At 33.0% G+C, this 20,148-nt stretch overlaps 3 protein-coding genes across 3 annotated transcripts; all 3 read left to right on the top strand.

Annotated features, from left to right (window-relative positions):
* Positions 1-1,803: 1,803 nt before the first annotated feature.
* Positions 1,804-3,116, top strand: LOC7496089 (uncharacterized). The gene is made up of 2 exons (XM_002308865.4): positions 1,804-2,003; positions 2,174-3,116. Exons 1-2 carry the CDS (start codon positions 1,854-1,856, stop codon positions 2,813-2,815), a joined length of 792 nt encoding a protein of 263 aa, XP_002308901.1. The 5' UTR covers positions 1,804-1,853; the 3' UTR covers positions 2,816-3,116.
* A 1,488-nt stretch (positions 3,117-4,604) lies between these two features.
* Positions 4,605-7,598, top strand: LOC18099821 (mitochondrial fission 1 protein A). The gene is made up of 5 exons (XM_006380927.3): positions 4,605-4,893; positions 5,804-5,942; positions 6,923-7,044; positions 7,124-7,187; positions 7,300-7,598. The coding sequence occupies exons 1-5, from the start codon at positions 4,801-4,803 to the stop codon at positions 7,383-7,385; spliced, it is 504 nt and encodes a 167-aa protein (XP_006380989.2). The 5' UTR covers positions 4,605-4,800; the 3' UTR covers positions 7,386-7,598.
* Positions 7,599-12,342: 4,744 nt separating this feature from the next.
* LOC7473570 (uncharacterized protein At5g39865) lies at positions 12,343-14,050 on the top strand. Its single transcript, XM_052453464.1, has one exon. The coding sequence runs from the start codon at positions 12,608-12,610 to the stop codon at positions 13,847-13,849; it is 1,242 nt and encodes a 413-aa protein (XP_052309424.1). The 5' UTR covers positions 12,343-12,607; the 3' UTR covers positions 13,850-14,050.
* The last annotated feature ends 6,098 nt before the right edge of the window (positions 14,051-20,148 follow it).

Here is a 20,148-nt window from a genome sequence, read left to right as displayed (position 1 = left end):
GGTCCGTGGAAAGTATGAGCAATCTTTTTTTTTTTTAATTCATGTGGGGTGTTCGGGTCAGTTTGCCTACACCTCGACTAATCCTCATAGATCCTGAAGTTAATGATCATATAAACTTTCAGTAACCATCAATATTAGCAACCACATGACTCAAATCTAAAATTACAAGAAGAACAAATCCTTTAATCTCAAGTTTTTATTACTAGATTACCTACTTGATGGTTCGTATGAGCAACCCGATTATATAGGTAGTGTGCTTTGCAAGAAAATCAATAAATTGTATTAGGCCGGGCTATGATTATAGCACTTGGGCTAGCACCATATAACCCATTATGGGTTTTGGCTGCACGATACTTGGGCTAGCATACCAACAGGCCCATTACATGTCAAATATCATTCTCAAATCTCAACATGACACGAAATTTATTAAAAACAAATTTTGCTCATTTCTATTTACTTTAAATTAAGAGAAGTATAATATTTATTTATTTATTTATAATTTAACCCATTCACAGCAGAAAAGTCTTTGGACGAATATATAATCTCCAAATCATTGCTTTAGACCATATTCTCATGTATTTACAAAGAAAAATGATACAAGTAAATTATATGTGCCATGCTATCTCAATCAAAACTAGCATAAAAACACTAAAACGTCACAATCTAATGTTGACTTGGCAACTATTGATAAAGCTATCATTTCATCATACTGTATTTGTTTTTGCGATTTGTATTTATAAAAAAAATTGGATTTTTTTTCAAATTAATTTTTTTATATTTTTTAATTGTTTAATATGCTATATTAAAAATAAATTTTAAAAAATATAAAAATATTAACTTAATATATTTTTAAATAAAAAATAATTTTTAGATTTTGCATCTTGATGTTGCTCCTTTGTGGAGCCCCTTTTCTGGCACTGTGTTGCTACGAGTTTTCCAAGCAATTGCCGTGATAGGTAGAGGCAAAAAGACGAGACCACACCGTGATAGATAATATAACAATTACTTGCACGAACAAAATTGAACATCTATTTTTTTTAGTTATTTTTTAAGCGCCAACCTCGACTAATTAAATAAAATTCAACATCTATTAATTATTTAGGTGGTGGTACACTTATAAAAATTTAGAATTAAAAGATTTGTTTTTTTTTTTATCTCAAATTTGAACCCTATGGTTGCTCATATGATGGTCACTGGAGATTTACATGGTCGTTAACTTCAGGGCCCGTGAGATTAGTCGAGATACATGCAAACTGGTCCAGACACCCAAATTAAACTAAAAAAAAAATTTGAACATCTATTGCCTTCGTCACCATATATGTCAGCAACATTCCTCATTTAACATTTAGAACTCTCCGAATTAATTTTCATTTAAATTTCAGATAGACTTCTACATGATAGCTAATAAACTTGATCAATTATGTCTAGTTCATGGATATAAAAGGTTAATCTAAATTAAAAAAAAAAGATATTTTATAAAAAAAATTAAAATATTATTATTTTTAAAAAAATTAAAATTAAAATTACTACTTAAACTAAGTTATTAACCAGTAAGAAACCTCTATTTCTTTTCGTTTATACTAAGAAAATAAGTAGTAAAAGCAAATTTTGTTTCCTTTTTTATCAACGTCGTCAAACCCAATTGAAGCATCAAAATTGGCTGCCCGTTAAAAATAGATAACACACCCCCAGTTACTCCCTCGTTCCTTCCTTCCTAGACTTCCGGCAGTCTCATATTTTATTTATTTATTATTCCACACTTGAAAAATGAAAGCTATATAAAGAGTAGAAGTAGGACGAGCAAATCACATGTATTTTTAAGAGCAAAACAAACCCACAAAAAAAAGGAAGAAATGGCAGAATTGTTCGTTGAGCAAGCAAAACAATATGCAGAGACAAGGCCAAGTTATCCACAAGAATTGTTCGAATTCATTGCCTCAAAAACACCCTCTCGTGACCTTGTATGGGATGTTGGCACTGGAAGTGGACAAGCTGCTCGATCTGTGAGTTCTCTTATCCTCCCTCTTCTGTTTATTTCTCTGTTGACAGCAGGTTTTTTTTTATATGAAAATTAAGGGCATGGAAGTGATTATTACAAGCCATTAGGATGACATTTTATGTTTATTGTACTTTTTGTTTAGGCTTGTAAAGTTCTAATACAAGTTTCTTTCAGCTAGCTGGGATTTACAAGAATGTAATAGGCACAGACACGAGCCTAAAACAACTAGAATTTGCACCAAAACTTCCCAATGTGAGATACCAACAGACTCCTCCTGTGATGTCAATGGGTGAGCTTGAACAGACTGTGTCAACACAATCTAGTGTTGATCTAGTGACTATTGCCCAAGCCATGCATTGGTTTGATCTTCCTTCATTTTACCAACAAGTAAAATGGGTGCTCAAAAAACCTCATGGAGTCATTGCTGCTTGGTGCTACACAATTCCTGAAGTCAATGACTCTGTAGACTCGGTCTTCAATCCATTTTACTCCATTGATTCTGATCCTTATTGGGAACCGCAGCGTAAATTGGTCGACAACAAGTATATGAGCATCGATTTTCCATTTGAACCAGTTGAAGGAACTGACAATACCGGACCATTCAAGTTTGTAACAGAGAAGATGATGGATTTAGATGAGTATTTTACGTACATAAGGTCATGGTCTGCATATCAAACAGCTAAGGCAAAGGGTGTGGAGCTACTGAGAGATGATGTGATTGAAAGTTTCAAGCGTGCCTGGAATGAAGATGGGCATGGCCAAAAAGTTGTCAAGTTTCCTGTTCACCTGAAGATTGGCAAGGTGGGAAACGTATGAGATAGCAAATATTCAAATGGTTAACGAGGTAGCTGAAAAATAAATTCAGACTGAAAGTTGATATGTTTCCATTTCTTTGAACACAATTGTTCAGTTTTCCTCAATGAAAAGCTCTCTGCTCAGCTTTTGTTGGTTTGATTCTTGAGTTCTATTCAAGGCACCAAACTGAAGTAGTCCATGATTTCTGTTTCTTTTATGATGAATGATGACCCGTTCAATTCAGACTGAAAGTTGATATGTTTCCATTTCTATGAACACAGTTGTTCAGTTTTCCTTAATGAAAATCTCTCTGTTCAGCTTTTGTTGGTTTGATTTTCGAGTTCTTTCCATGGCGCACCAAACTGAAGAAGTGGTCCATGATTTCCGTTTCTTTTATGATGAATGGTGACCCGTTCACAGGGGTCCGGACCAAAGATGTGGTAACCTCATACAGCCCTCGGATCTTTTTGCCCAAGTCAATGGCATTAATTTTCTCTATAGCCATCACATAGCTAACTGGTCTTTTTCTTCTTGTTCATCTATGGTAAACACAGCGTCACACCTCTTATCTCTGGCAAACAGAAAACAAACACTCTATAATACAAAATCACCAAGCCAGACACTCCATATGACAAAACCTTGGTACTCCTCCCAGCAGAAATCAAAACTGGACTAAACACAGCTCCAAGTACAAGTTCTTGTCTTACCATCGACGAGGCTGTGTTCCTAACACATGTTGGAAACAATTTCAAGGTGCAGATCATTAGCATGATAAAAGCTGTACAGGCACTGAAGTAGGATACCAGATCCAATCCAATTGGTATCCCTCCCTTCCAGTTCATGATACACATTGTGCTGCATATGCCACTTAATGTAGTGAATGCAAGAAGAGATCCTTTACTGTTCCATCTGCTTATGATAATGCAAATTTTATACAGGATGGTATCTCAGCTAGAGCATTGAATACAACACTCCATTACATGTTTTAGTCCAAGTTTCCTACTGCTAAAGGCGGCATGCTGCAGTACATAATGCCAAAACCTGTTAGCATCACGATTAACGACCTTTGAAGTGCCAATTTTCCCTCCAAGTTATATCTCGATTGAAGAGCAGAGGTTGGCCTTTGGTGCTTCATTTGTTAGGGAAATGTAGGTTTTGCATAAATTCAGGCTTGTTGGATCAAGTCTTTTTAATGTTGGCATGGCTTCTTCTTTGCGGCCAGCAGGGAGATTCGCGTGCGAAAAGATGTACTAACACTCAATACAATATTGATGGAATTGATGTCCATACATAGATAGTTCTTCTTGAAGAATTTATGTTGATAAAAGCGATCCCTGGCAACGACAATAGCCCTCATGAAACAAAAGAAATTCCAGCAATAGTTCCCATTTGGCCACGCCATTCGCTTCCTAGCTACCTTTTCAGTGGATAAAACAAGATCACTTGCTGCAGTTGATGCACGGCCCAATCCACTTAAAAATCTGAAAGCAGAATAGATTCATACGTTACTGGAGAAAATGGTTTTGAAAGACAGACAACTGAGGTAAAGGAGACCAGACTAGATGAATAGTAGTATAATAGACAGAATAAATATCTATGCTCTAGCTATTTTTTCTTTATCTTTATAATCAAATATTTTTATGCCTTATTATTTTTATTTTTTTATTTCAAAATAATAACCAAATACTATTAAAATTCAGCTGGAGCAAAACAACCCAATAAGCAACGGAGAAAAACAAATACAGTAATGGATATATATGTTTTACATTAAAAAAACAAAAATATATCAAAATAATATATATTTTTTATTTTTTAAATATTTTTATAATAAACATATTAAAAGTCAGTTACTTAATCCTTGGTCTCTCCTCTCCATCCTCATCCTCTCTTGCAAGCTTTCTTGCCTACAAAACCACATACATAAACCAAAATAAACCCAACGCAAACCTTGAATATAAAAGCATACCTTAAACAAACACACCAAAACCTCTTCAAATCATCATTTAATGGAAGCGAAGATCAGAGGGGCCTTCGAGTCCGTCGGTTCCTTCTTCACCGGCGGCGATCATATCCCATGGTGCGACCGTGACATAATTACTGTAAGTACAATTGTGGGTTTTCCAGAATTTTGTTATTGTCATTTTGGGCTTGAAAATTTTGTAAAAGTTGTTAATTTTAAGATATGTAGACTCAGATTTCATGCTCTACACATGTTAGACTGCTTAATCATGCTGTACTTCAAGAAATTTTTGGTGTTTTTAATATTGTTATGAGAGAAAGATTAAAACTTGGTGATGCTTTTTGAAGATTTTTCTTCTGGGTTATTCATGGATTGGTGATTGATGTTGAATATGAGAGGGATGCGAGGAAAGAGTGAAAAAATCAAGATAGAGAATACAGGTTTTTTGTTTTGAAGTAAGGTGCAATGGAAATCAATTTTGCTAAAATAAAGATCCATCGGGAGCTGATTCGTTTTTCTTTAATGTATGGTCTTTGTATCCCTTTAAGATCCTCAATTCATTCTTCTTATTTATTTTGGAGACATTTCCTATCAAGTCTTGTAAATCATCCAATTTTGTGTGATTGAAAGTTTGTGTGTTAGTGTCATATTTTTTTTTTTTTGTGGGAATGGAATTATGTCATACTGTTTTTTGCTTTTGGATATTTTACGTGTTGCTCTTGTTATGCCCCACTGCTACATGTTCACCTGAATTTAGATTCAATAACTTCAGTGTCCTAGTTTGCTAAAGGAGTTATGTAACAGCTACATTTAGCATGAGAAATGCGAATAGTTTTAATAGAAAACGGAAAGGAGGTGGGAATGCTTTTTCTCTGTGTGTGATGTGTGTGTGTGTGTGTTTCATTTTCTCTCAAGTCTTAGCTTTTATGTCAGCTTTGCTGTTTAGAAAATACTGGTGGACCTTTAAGTTTTTGCAAGCAATGAATTTATAGGTTATTTCACTTTTCCATAATTTCGTATTTTGGCTATCACTGTTCTTTTGATGCCAGGGCTGTGAGAGGGAGGTTGCAGAAGCTGCTGAGGGTGACTCAGAGGAACTTAAAAGGGATACCATAATGCGATTGTCATGGGCTCTTGTTCACTCTAAACAACCAGAAGATGTGCAGCGTGGGATAGCTATGCTTGAAGGTGAGTGACTTAAATTGTGTTCTCTTCCAACTTCATCATTCGATGCCATCACGTAGGACAAATTAGATAAAGTTGCCCATTGTGTTTGAAAACGGAGTAACTGGGGATTTTAGGGTTAATTGGTGCAAAATGTGTAAATTGTTCAAGATCTGAACATGTTTGGAGAATAGTGAAGCTGGTGGCAAGGAGTTGATGATTTGAAACAGATTTTAAGCTTCAGGTTTTTAGGTACAGCGGCTAAATATTGAAATGTGTGGTTCACTTTGAAAGGCTTTATTGATGAGGAAAGCAGTGTATAGACATGCATGGTAATTGGAGAAAATGGATGGCATTCTGCTGCATAATTTTAGGGTTCTCATCAAAATTTCTTGCAGTTTATCTGGGGTATGTGTTTTTAGGCAAAATCCTCATTAGTTTCTGAGGACAGATTGCCTTGTCAGCCACCATGATTATGTCAGTACTTGTTATTCTGCTTCACCCATAATCCCCGTTGTTGTAAGAATTTAGATTTGGAGTCTTAAGTGATTATGTTCCTACTGAAAATTTTAAAATCATTTAGGAAGTCCATTGCTTGCTACTTACTACTACAGTTTTGCAGATGATGGAATATTTTCATTATCTTCTTACTTAATTTGGTATCTCATTGTAAGCAAATGAAAATGTTGTCTTTATGAACTAGCTACCCATAGCAGGAATATTGGAGAAATCTTTTCTTAAAAAGAAGGAAGTATTTTAAGAAGAAAAGGTAAACAAAATTGTGGGCATGACAGTGAATCCCTAATGGGTTCTATGTAGTTGAGGAACTGACAGTCCTTGATCTGTCAATATTCATCGATAAATCATCACCTCTTTCATGTAATTGCTTCTTCTTGTCAGCAAATTCCTTTTTAAGTTGTGCTTACTCTCTTTGATTCTAACTTCTATATCTTTATTTATAATTTGCATGCTCTTTCTTGAACTAAAAACCCTGTTATTTGCAGCATCATTGGCAAATAGTAGCCCCCCTTTGCTACAGAGAGAGAAGATTTATCTTCTGGCCGTGGGATATTACAGAAGTGGTGAATATTCAAGGAGCAGGCAGCTGGTGGACCAGTGTTTGGAGGTCTCTTCTGTTTGTGTGTGCATGCATACTGTTTTCTTTTCATTTTTGGTTCTTTATTCTGAATTTCAACTTGTTGTAGATTGCACCTGATTGGAGGCAGGCTTTGGTCCTGAAGAAGACACTTGAAGATCGAGTTGCTAAAGGCATGCTCATACGTTGAATTTTTTTACTCTCATTAGAGCTGATAACATCTATCTGAATAAATTTCACAGGGATTTATCTAAACAATACCGAAATGTGTCTGTCAAAATGCAGATGGTGTTATTGGAATAGGCATCGCTGCTACTGCCGTGGGACTGATAGCTGGTGGAATTGCTGCAGCATTGGCTCGCAAGAAATGACAGCTCTCAACCCCTACAATGCTCATAAAAAAACATATATAAAAAAACTATAGCATCTCTCAGTTTTTTCTATGTTACAAATGTTATATCGTTTGTAGTTACCAAAATAGGAGGGGCTTGAGCTATGAGTTGGTTGTACCATATGGCCATCTTTGAATCATCAACTCTTTGTAACTAGATTCTAGTATTTGCTATAGCAGCAGCCTTTGACAATCTTGAATTTGCCAAAGCGTGTGTGTGTGAGCTTCGGTTTAATCCAGTTTGTTTGTAGGTATAGATATCAAGAGAATGAATTTTTAAAAAATAAAAAATATTATTCGATAAAATATTTTAAAAAACAACTATTATTATAATATCAAGAAGCAGCATGAGCAAGATGGAATAAATCTCTATTGATCTTTATATAGTGCAAGGATTGTTTCTTGTCTAAGTCGGTATGCAGGGCCAGCATTGTCTTATTCAGAAGACTTGAACCAGGTGGTGGACGATGCCAAACTTGAAGATATTGCAGTTTGACAAAGAATAAATTACACTTTAGACTCTTGAGTTTGGAATGCATTTATAATTTAATCTTTATATTTGAAAATATATAACAGTCCGTTTACTCTTGCTGACTGCTGTCTTTTTGAAGAGCCTATTGATTTTCCTCCGAACCCTAACCATGGAGGTTTTTCTCAAAGAATTAAATTTCTCAGATAAAGAAAAACACCAACAAATGCTCTCATAAGGACTGCATTATAAAATCCATATTTTCAAACATGAAGGGCTGCATTATAAATGCATTCAAACTGAGGGACTAAATAATCATCAATTAGTTGTTCTGTAGGCGCAATCTTCCTTCTAGCCATTGGCGTTGCCCGGATCTACCATGAATGTGGCTGGGTTGCTGCAAAAAAAAAAAGTAAAAAAGATCCCAGAGTTTTATATTAACGAGGCTCATTAATGCCTGTCTTGTAGCTTTAGCCAAGGACAAAGAAATTATTGTACGAACTAATTTTGATTCACGGTACAAAATATTTTTTTTTAATTTACGTGGGTGTCCGGGCTAGTTTATGCGCACTACGACTAATCCCACGGCCCACTAAACATCTTGCAAACTCAGTGAGCATGTAAGGCATCGTGGAGATGATAGGTGTGTACATAAAGGTTCGAACCCGGATAAAAAAAAACAAAAAAAAAATCCTTTTTACCGCTGGGCAATACTTCAAGTACTTACAAAAATAATTATTGCATGTGCTGCAAGCCCTGCAAGTCAATAATTTTATAGATCACCAAAAACTAGATTGGCTAGATTCTGAAAGAAGGACAAAAAATACTAAACGGGCTGAAATCACATTTGGTCCTTCTACTCTGTGGTTTTCTTCAAATCAAGTCTTCACTTTAACTTGTTCCAAATCAACCCCTTTTTTCATTCAATTAAATACGGTATGATACCCTTTTTCCAATTATATTATAACCCATGGCATCCAACTGGCCACTTAATTATGTAGTAATAAAGTTGGATTAAGGGGCTCGCATCACCTTTAATGGAAGCAAAGGAGTTTATTTGATCCAATTTAAAGTAGGGGGCTTGATATGATCAAAGGTAACAAGTAGAGGAATCAAGCATGGAATCATTCCTGGTTTTTCCAGCAAACTAAGATGAGACACAATTTACAGAGTGCACGAGTGCTGCTAGCCTGCTAGGTTCTTAAGGTTTTCTTTTTCTTTTTTCAAAGCTTAAAGGGTTAAAGAGCAATAAAGTGGGCATCGCATGACAATGACTCAACCAGCTCGACCTCACATTTGCAAAAAAATGAATCGTGGTCTGTTCTGGGCAATTATGCTTACTGGCTATGGTGGCCCAGCAAATTTGTCATGTGTCCATTTCAGCTTGTTTGTTAGGGTGCCTGTCGTGACTAGTGTACACACACAGAGACACGGATTAATTTGGATCCATCATGATTTTCTGGGAAAATGCTGCTGCTGCTCATGATTTTCTTCTGCTAAAGCCTCCTGACCAATACTTGCCAGGGTTCCTGGCTCTTGAAATTTCACAAAAAAACTACCGACTAGTGTACACACAAAGAGACACGGATTAATTTGGATTCATCATGATTTTCTGGGCAAATGCTGCTGTTGCTCATGATTTTCTTCTGCTAAAGCCTCCTGACCAATACTTGCCAGGGTTCCTGACTCTTGAAATTTCACAAAAAAACTAGTGACTGAAATTGCCGATGCCCTAGCAATCAAGTTGTGTTATGTCTGGTAACGGATTCTCAGAGTGGTTAGTGTGAATAGTAGAGAGTTGGAGACAGAGGAGAAAAAGGCGTGGAAACACAAATTCCCAGCAAAAATTCATCCATGCATCCTCTGTCATCGTTATGAGCACAGGTTTAGGTTCGACCTCGGATCGCGACTATCTTTCCTTTTCTTCCTGGTTGGAAGCACTATTTCGAGCTGGGGTCCTGCATTTGAAGCTCCCTGAAAAGCCCTTCAATCCATCTTCATCTTGGAACTAAGAAATTGGTTCCAGTGTGGAATTGATAAGGAAAAAATTCATTAAAACAAGATAGGAAGGTATTTAAGATTTGATCTCAACATAGATATGTAATGACATCAATCTATAGCTAACATGATGAATCATAAAATTTCATTTAATAATTTTTTAAAAATTAAATTAAATTCATTTAACTCATAACCCAGATCTTCATCCATCAAAAGCGGTGTAATAATTTCGATTAAAACCGGAAGTTAATGCGGCCCCTCTAAAAGGCACACGACTATGAATAAGTTGTATCAATGCTTGATTAACGAACAAGCAAAATAAGATGCAGGCACGATCATTTGGTGATTGTACTTGCTTTGCTTCTAATTTTAATAAGCACTTCATTAAATCCAATTACCAAATATTTATCATAATGTTTTTTCTTTCTTTTATAAACCATGTATGGGTGATCATTCTCTTAGCACCTGCCTACTTATAAATTAATAGTATGTTTGGAAATGTATTGTAAATGGTGTTATTTTAAATTTTGAATTTTTCTTTGTTAAAAATTATTTTTTTTATATTTTTAAATCGTTTTGATGTTCTGATATTAAAAATAATTTAAAAAATTAAATATATATATATATATTATTTTGATGCATTTCTAAACCAAAAATATTTTAAACGGCAACCACTGTCACAGTCTTAAATATACACTAAATTAAACAAAGCAAAATACACACAGCTAACAGAAAATTTAAACAAAAATCAATCTAATGCTAGAGACTAGGGCTATTTCCAGCTATTAGCACATAAAAGTTTAGCAAAATAATATAGACCTGCAAAATCTTTTAGCAAAATAATATAATTTATACTTATTTCAATTTCAAAATGCTACATATAAGGATATTGTAATTTAAAAATGTGATATCAAAGTACATGTTTTTTTATTATTATTAATCTGGATGTTTGGGTCAGCTTGATTTTATCTCGACTAATCCCACGGGTTCTGAAGTTAATGACCATGTAAGCCTCCAGTAATCATCATATTAGCAATAGGGTTCAAACTTGAGACCACATGGAGAGTAAACTTCTTATTCTCAAATCTTAATTTCTTATTACTAGGTTACCTATTAAAATAAATTTTTTTTTTTATTAGAGAAGAAGAGAGGCTGGGGTTAAATTCGTTAAATGTCTCTATTTTGAATCACGACTTTTATGAAATGTTGTGTTTTTTTTTTAATTACAACAGGATGAAATTGTGCATTTCCACCTATTTTCTTTTTTAAACTATACTATTCTGTAAATGTTTTTAATTTATTATGTTATTTAAAAAAAATGAGAGATCAGACTAAATGACTCTAGAGGGAAATGATAAGACATGATCATGATATGAAAAATATGTTTTCTTTTTCTCTGCGAACTGACAGTGAAAAAGACTCTTCAGTATTTCCTCAAAAACTGACACACTCCTCACTTTATTCTTCGAGATTAAAACAAATCTCAAGAAAATAATTTCCTATGCATAGATATTCTGGTCTTATCTTAAAACCTGATTAAGAAATTACAATCTCACGCAAATGCTCGATAATGCGCAAGCCGTGTTTTTTTAAAAAAAAATTTATTAAAAATTAATTTTTTATATATATATTTTGGATCGTTTTGATACGTTAATTTTAAAAATAATTTTTTAAAAATAAAAAAATATGATTTTGATACATTTCGATACGAAAATCATTTTCAAAATCAATCACAACCACACCCCCAAATAGGCAAGCCTGTTTGGAGCTGAAATGCATTAAAATGATGTTAAATGATAACGATAATAATAAAAGATTTAGATTAACATTTAATTTTCTGTTTAGAAATGTGGTTGTGATTGTTTTTGAAAATAATTTTCGTGCTGAAATGCATCAAAATAATGTTAGATGACAACGATAATAATAAAAGATTTAGATTAACATTTAATTTTTTTTCTATCAAAATTAATACTAGGAGTAATTTCTAAAGTTAATTAAGCCCGACTAACTTTTAAATAAATTAATTTTGATTAATTTTAATAAATTAAAATGATATTTTTTAAAAAATTTAAAATTAAAAATAATATCATTTAAAAAAATTAAAAAAATCAAACATGGTCTTAATTAAGTCAGCAAAGTCAACTTCAAATTAATTTTTTAAAAAATTTATATAAAAATAAATCAATTAGATATCAACTTTTTAAACTGAGATTAATAAATAAAGTAATTTTATTTCAAATTACTCTTATTTTCATCGAACAAAAACTTATTTAGAAGACAAAAAGATAGATCTTGAACACTACGGATTATCAACATGACTGCCCAAGATAATCTTATCCTTTGGTTAAAATTTTATTTCCTAATTTAGCACCCAATCTGATAAAATCCAACTTTGAAAACACCAAACATTTTATCCTTAATCAATTCACAAAAAAAAAAAAAAAAAACTCCAAAACTACTTTCCAACAGCTTTAATGACATCTATCTTCCACTTCCAACCCCCATGAAAGCTATCTGTCACCAGCACGCACACTCTTCTTTCTCCGAACTTGCCTCTAGAGCTCTCTCCATCACCCTCTCAAACCGACAAAGCCACAGGCCTAAAACTCGAACCAAAAAAGCAAGAGAAAGACTGGAGAAAGCAAAAGCTCTCCAACAAGCAAAACCAAACCAAAAAAGTTGAGCAAGCGAGAAGCAGCTTATAGAGAGACAGAGACATCCATTTCTCTTCATTCATGGGCTGTTCTGCTTCAAGACCAAATACCCTCCTCACAAAGAATCACCATCCTGAAGAGACCTTATCTTATGCTTCTCCTTCTAAAGATAACTCCATGTTTTCTCCACAGTATTCTTCACCAACTGTCCCTAGAGCTCTCTCTCTTCAAACCCCGTTAGTCCACCACCCACCTTCAAGAAAAGGTGACTCTCATCACCTGGTGTCTCTAACTTCCACCACTTATGGCTCTCTTGTCCTCATTGACCCCAACGTGAACACCCAAAAATCCTTTGATCAGCCACAACCACCAAGAAAATCTACCAAAAAGACACATAAAACACAAAATAATCAAGACCCTTGTGAGTCTCTATCCCCTGACTCTGTCATTAACACTTGGGAGCTCATGGATGGTCTTGACGAGAATGATGAGCTTGAATTTGAAATGAACAACTCTTTTAAGCCAAGATCTTCACTTTCTGGTCATTCTATTGAGTTCGTCTCCAAAGTTAGTTCTTTTCATCATCCGGGTTCTGATAAGTTTGTTAAAAAGCTGCATGATTCTTTTGACTCACTGAAGTTTGAAGAAATAGTTGCTGAAAAGCCTGTTTCATTGTCAAAGCCATTATGGAAGCATTTGTCTGAGGAATCATTGCTTTCAAAGATGGATCCTAATGTGGCTTCAAGTTATATGCGTGCATTGTCATCAAGGCAATTGGGGTGTAACAAAGAGTCCAAGGATGCAACACCAGTGAATTCTAGTTCCATGAGTGATACTTTATCAAGTAAAACGGGTCCCTTTTTGAATGATAAAGATGGAAAAATTGTTCTGTATTTTACAAGTTTGAGAGGAATCAGAAAGACTTATGAGGATTGTTGTGCAGTTAGAATGATATTCAGAGGTTTCAGAGTTGCAGTTGATGAAAGAGATATTTCAATGGATTCCACATATAGAAAGGAGCTGCAAAGTTTGCTTAAAGGGAAAGCAATGATCTTGCCACAAGTTTTTGTTAGAGGAAATCATATTGGCGGTGTGGAGGAAATCAGGCAGCTAAATGAAGCTGGTGAATTGGCAAAGCTGTTCGAAGGTTTTCCTGTTCAAGATCCAAGGTTGGTTTGCGAGGGTTGTGGGGACGCAAGGTTTGTGCCATGTCCAAATTGTAATGGAAGTAGAAAAGTGTTTGATGAAGAAGAAGAGCAACTGAGAAGGTGCGCAGATTGCAATGAGAATGGCTTGATTCGTTGCCCTGGTTGCTGCTCATAGACGATGCTTGTAATTAATGCTTTCTTTTTGTGCTTGCCTACAACGTTGCAACTTCATCTTACTATTGTGATTACTAATGCCATTGGAAATTATTTATCTTCATGATCTTTATATTTTCTTGCCATATTTGCTAAGCTGTTGGCTATAATTCCTCCTCATCTCTTTAATGAGGATGCAATAAGAATCAACATTTTTTGTGCTTGTTCTTGTTTATTCAAGTTATTGTAATCCCTCTTCTCTCTTTCGTGGAATTTCCAGCTTACCCTTTTTTGTTTCATCAAATTTGTTTGGTCAATCTACTCATTACTATAATTGGTTTCTTCATTATCAATCTCCACTTTGAGTAATAAACTGAACAATTAAAGAGTAAATATCATAGGTGGGTGATGGTTGATACTGTTTGGTGATGAGAAACTCTCATTAAGTTTGCTGGTCCACAAAATTAATGCTAGCACGTGCAAATTGAATGCCTGGAAAACATGAAGCATGGATTCTGCTCTGCTAATATCTCAACAAAGTCTTTAAAACAAAAGGGAAATGGCCATATCAGTGTTCAGAATTGCATATGATGAACCAATCTCTGATTAGCCAGCTTTGGTAGCTGCGATGATATCAGTGAGATGAAATAATTTGTGAGAAACTATAATAAAATTGCCCCATGGTGTCCATTTTAGTTGCTATCTTGGAAGAGAGATGAAGATAGCGTGTTTCCATGTATTATTTGGTTGTTTTGGAAGTACTGAAATTCATTCTAGAAATGTTCAGAAATGAATTTATTTCATATCTCAATCAATCTCTATCTCTTCAACTAATCACGTTTTTGTTTCTTCTATATCTATCATTTTTGTCCTGGAACATTAACCAACGCAACTGATACAGGTATGCCCAGTGTTTGAACTTTATCTAGATTTTGAGTGAGGGCTGCAACAAAGGTTATCAATTATGTTCCGTTTCGTTTAGAATGACTGAAATATTTCATATCAATTTAAAAAATAAAACAAAATGGAATAAATTTCATCTCATTTTAAATCTCGGTCTGTTCCGGATTTTTTGGCTAAATTCCGCCCGGAACGTTCCGGTTTCATTCCACATGTTCCGTTCCGCTCTTGAAAAGTCATTGAATCAAATTGAACCTTGTTCAATTTAATTAATTAAACCACCTAATTATAAAAAGCTATTTTCATTACTATTTTCAATAACAATGATATTAATAATAATATTGAAAATTATTATTACTATTTTCAATAACAATGATATTAATTTTTTAAAATTAGATTTATCACTAATATATATGGTTTATATTCATGTTATTTTTTTCATGTTTATACTTTATAGGAATTTGAGCAAAACAAGGGATGCTTTAGATTTCATTAGCCTTGATAACATTGACCTAACTTTTTATTTAAAATATTTGTGTTAAAACATTTTACTTTCATAATATTTTGATATTTTGTTTAAGTTGAATTACTTTAAGTTAAAGATCTATTTAATCTTGACTATTTAGAAATATTTTAAATTTAGAAATTATATTTGTTTGGTATTGTGTTTGTATTGCATAATTTATAATTAATTTATCTTGAATTATGTTTGTTGAATTTATATATATATGAACAGTACAATCCCGAAACGGTACTCCGAAACTGAAACATTCCATTCCAATTGAAAAAACGAAATACCTATCGAAACGGAATTGACAACCTTGGCTGCAACTGCCATAAAAACTTCATTCAATCTTCAAAATCCAGAAATGCAGGAATGATGAACCAAAAAAGAAGCATCTTGAATGTTACAAAGTGGAATCTTTGACAGCATCATAGATGGTACTGAGACACAAACATGCTGTCCAAGGATTCTATTCCTGCTTGCTACAGTTTGGTATAAAACATGTGATCACAGCTATATGCAGTACATGAGCTGTGACCCAGTGGGAATGTTCAATCCAGCTTGCCAATCAGTATGGCTAAAGCCTAAGAATGCTTTCAACTGATCACATGTTGTCAACTTGTTCCATGGCTAAGATTCAACTACGACTACAAAGGTCATGTTATCGTGAATCGGATTGAACTGATCATGAATGTTAGAATAAATAAAGGGAAAGGAAGAGGAACAAAAAGCAATAGATGATAAGAGTCGATAATGGATTGAACATATCCTTCACATCCGCTTGCTTTAACCCTTCGTAACTTGTCGTGAAGAAACTGCTCCGAGTTGACACAATACTGAAATTTCAACGACAATGGTAGTTGAGATCGGTGATGGAGATGGTTCTGTAACGCTTTTTGGGTAATTCAACTAGATATAGGGTAAGAATGAACACCAAAGGATTTATGATTGGTTAGAATCCAAATCTCCCTTTTTTTACAGGAAAATTATACTATTTCTTATCCATTCAACCCATAATAAATGGACAAGAAATTATAAATTCTCCATTTTCAATGCATTTAATACGTTTTTAGTAATGCATGCGTTTGTTGCGTGGTTTTCAAAAATGCTTTTTAATTAAAATTTATTAAAATTTATTTTTTTTAGTTTTTTTTTTACATTAACATATCATGATTATAAAAAAAAACATAAAAAACATTAAATTTAATTTTTTTAAAATAAAAAATACCATGAAAAACAATTTGAAATGTAAGCTATTACTCTCTAAAGACCCTTCTTCCAATCAAAGAGGCTTAAACAATTTCTTTTTTCTTTTTTCCTGAAGGGTACTTTTAGACAAATTTTGTTAGGACCGTCACACCAGCATTGTGGCAATTTATGGGACATCATACTGTGGGCATCATTTTTTAAGTATAGTTATTAAATTTAATTTAATTTCTAAATAAATAAAACTTAAAAATCTTATTCGAATTATATTTTTATTTAAATTAGATATAAAATTAATTTTGTTAAACTCAGTTTATCTAGTCAAATATTTAAGTTTCTTGGTTTACTCAATCTAACCTAACTTGATTGATTGAGTCTGCATTAAAAATATATATATATATATATATATATATATATATATATATATATCATGGGATTTTCATTAAGAAATTTTTCTGTTGAGGATAAAAGTTTAAAACTTATGATTGATTGAGAATTTGAGAGTTAAGAATGCCTTCACATTTTTTTAGGGCAATGCATAGGATAATCGCTGGTTATTAACAGAACATGCCCAGAGCCCGGTGGGGCGTGGGAGGGGAGCCCCAAGTACACAGGCCCACTTAGAGGTGTTTGGCTGGGCATTACAACTACTATTTTGCCAAAATTTAAATATTTTTTTATTTTAAATTATTTTTTTATATTTTATATTATTATAATATATTAATATCAAAAATAATTTATAAAAACATAAAAAAATATATTATTTTAATATTTTTTCAAATAAAAAATACTTTAAAAAATAACTATATTTCACTCACAATCATTCTTTTAACAAAATCATCCTTGTAGTAATTCCACATGTTTAATAAAGCGTGGAATTTTACGAAAAATACTTCAAGCGTGATTTACACATCATGAGTACAAGCAACTATAATAATTTAATTTAATATATATATATATATATATATATATATATATATATATATATTAAATCTTGTAGAGCAGCTTGAAGTATTTTTCGTAAAATTCTGTCGGTAAAACGATTAAATCTTGTAGTGATGGTTTTATGACCTGGGTCGGGTTAGCTCGATTGTCTTAAGTTTCTTTGTCCTTTTTATTATTATTATTTTTAATTTCATCATTCAATATTGTGTTGACAGGGAATTAGGCTTCATAATTTATTTTTATTTGCTTTCTATGAAGATATTTTGGCATCATGACTTAGATCACAGGTTTGGTTGATTGATTCGGATGGTTTTTTCATGCCCTTTTTTTAATTGGTTTTTTTAGTCAATTTCATCATTCAACATTGGGTAAACTGAGAATTGAGTTTCATAATTTGTTTTAATTTTTTTTTTCTATGCGGTTATCCTAGTCTCATGATTAAGTTTTAACAGATTAACCCAGGTTAACTCAACTTATTTTTTTTAATTGAATTTAATTTTTAATTTCATCTTTCAATATTGAATTGATTGAGAATTGGGATTGGACTTGATATTTGTTTTTACAAATTTATCCAGGTCTCGTGATCTTGGTTGGAGAATTCATAGGTTAACCTGATTTGATCTGAGTAAATCCAATTTGATCCGATATATTATCATCTCAATATTTTAAAAAAGATATCGTTTAAATTTTTCTTAGTCAAACTATATTTTTATTGGCCGTTTAAGTTATTTTTAAATCTATAAAGTCGATTATATCACATCAGGTCAACTTCCACGTATTTATTTTTGCTAGAACACAAGTTAACAACAGTTAAATATTTTTTCCATGTTCAATAAAAATTTAATTCAACTTCAAGCATAGCACAAATCTAGTACTGACTAATTACTTACAAAAGAAGAACTTGAGAGCAATTTGACTGCATTTTTTGAGATCATAAAAAGTTTTGACCGAGATTTGAAAAATGCATTTAATAAAATAAAGTAAAAATAATGAGTCAATAAATCATAAAATGATTCATTAATACTAATTAGAAATTAAAGTAGAAAGCTAAAAAAATATATAAACATGAAGATATTTGATTTGGTGACATGATATGATTTTTCATTTTTTTTATTTAATTATATGATAATAAAAATATATTATAATTATAAATTTAATAATTTAAATTATGCAAACAAATTAATGCAATTGTTAGTATAAATTTTCTTTTTGTTATTAATGTATTTTTTTAACAAAAAATATATCTTTCTTTGGTTATATTGTTTATTACATAGAAACTTTAAGCGATTAGAATAAATATTAAAAAAAAATTAATGATGAAATAAGTATAAAAAAGTATCATTTTAATCAAAATTCATTTCTCTTATTAATGCATTCTTTTTTTTTTACAAGATTTTGTTTTATCATAAGCTTTATTTTTAATTTTTGTTTTATCATAATCATAAATTAAAAAAATTAGAAACAAATATTTCATATATACTTAAGAAGTTATGCATACTAAATTTAACATTTCGTAGTAATTTTTTATGATAAAAAATTAAAAATAATTCAAAAGGCTATTAATATTACCATAAAATACACCAATATTATTTATAAATAATAGCATAATTGGATAATATTATTTCCACCATTTTAGCCACAAAGGCAAGGCCCTAGCCACCACGTCTCTGGGCATTGGCCAGGAAAGAGAGAGTGAGGATTTTCTTGGCAAATCCTTATAGCACCATAAGGAATACCTTGTGAATGGACATGTTCTGGTTCCAACAAGCACCCCACACCCACAGAAACATTAGCAGTTAAACCTATTAATGTTCCCTCTCGTTACCAAAAGACTTTGTTGGATAAACTGTTGCTAGGATTCATGCATTTGGACAAACCCCGATTGAGCCACAGTCTTGTTGGGGTAACAAGATCTATATGCCGGAAATACAAGAATCTTTGATCGTTAAAGATCAGAGACCACCATGATGTAGTGGTTTTGGTTTGATTCTTGTCCAAGTACAGGATTGTACGTAGAACAAAATAAGTTGGATTAGCAATACTGAAAATAGTTACACCCACTACAAGATTTAAGAAATCCGAAAGGCCAAAGCAATCTAGTGGTGCTTGATAATGGCATCTTCTCCTATCTATCAGATTTGGCTGTGTTTGTTCCTCTACTTCAATAGTAACTCGTACAAGAAAATCTGGGGAGTACTGTGTTTGTAAGATATAAAGGAACGAGTATGTTTTGGAAGGTTTAATGGAGGTTTTAGAGATAAATAGCAATGGAACAAGTGAAGCAAATTTGAAGAGAACAGGAAGACGGGGGTTTTACCATTCGTACAATACAGCTAGCTGCTATGCTGCTTTTTCCTTGCTAAACAAGTAATTGGATTGACCAAGTTTGCTACATATATTTACTTGATTAAGCATGTTACAGCCAACAAGACAACGGCTGCTCCCACGAATTGGTTCGGGTCAGGCTCATTTAGCTAAGGAGCTCGTGTTAGCCAACAACACGATGGCTGCTTCGAAGGATTAGTTCAGGCTCATGCAGTTAAGGCCTTTAATTTGAATCTCTTAACTAGATTCTTAGTAAGGTTGTATTTCCATGTCTAATTAGTCCCGCCCACATATGTACTCGAAGAAGAGACCTCTACCCAGTGGAGCTGTGGAAGGACAACAATAGAGTAGGCCACTTGATGGTTTTTGCGTAAATTTGTGGCACAAACAAAAAAGTTAGAGATAGGCGTGCCTTAAATCCCATTTCTCATAAAGTGACA

The sequence above is a fragment of the Populus trichocarpa genome, chromosome 6 (genome assembly GCF_000002775.5).
Source record: "Populus trichocarpa isolate Nisqually-1 chromosome 6, P.trichocarpa_v4.1, whole genome shotgun sequence".
Classification (NCBI taxonomy): Eukaryota; Viridiplantae; Streptophyta; class Magnoliopsida; order Malpighiales; family Salicaceae; genus Populus; species Populus trichocarpa.
This window is presented reverse-complemented; position numbering and strand designations above follow the sequence as displayed.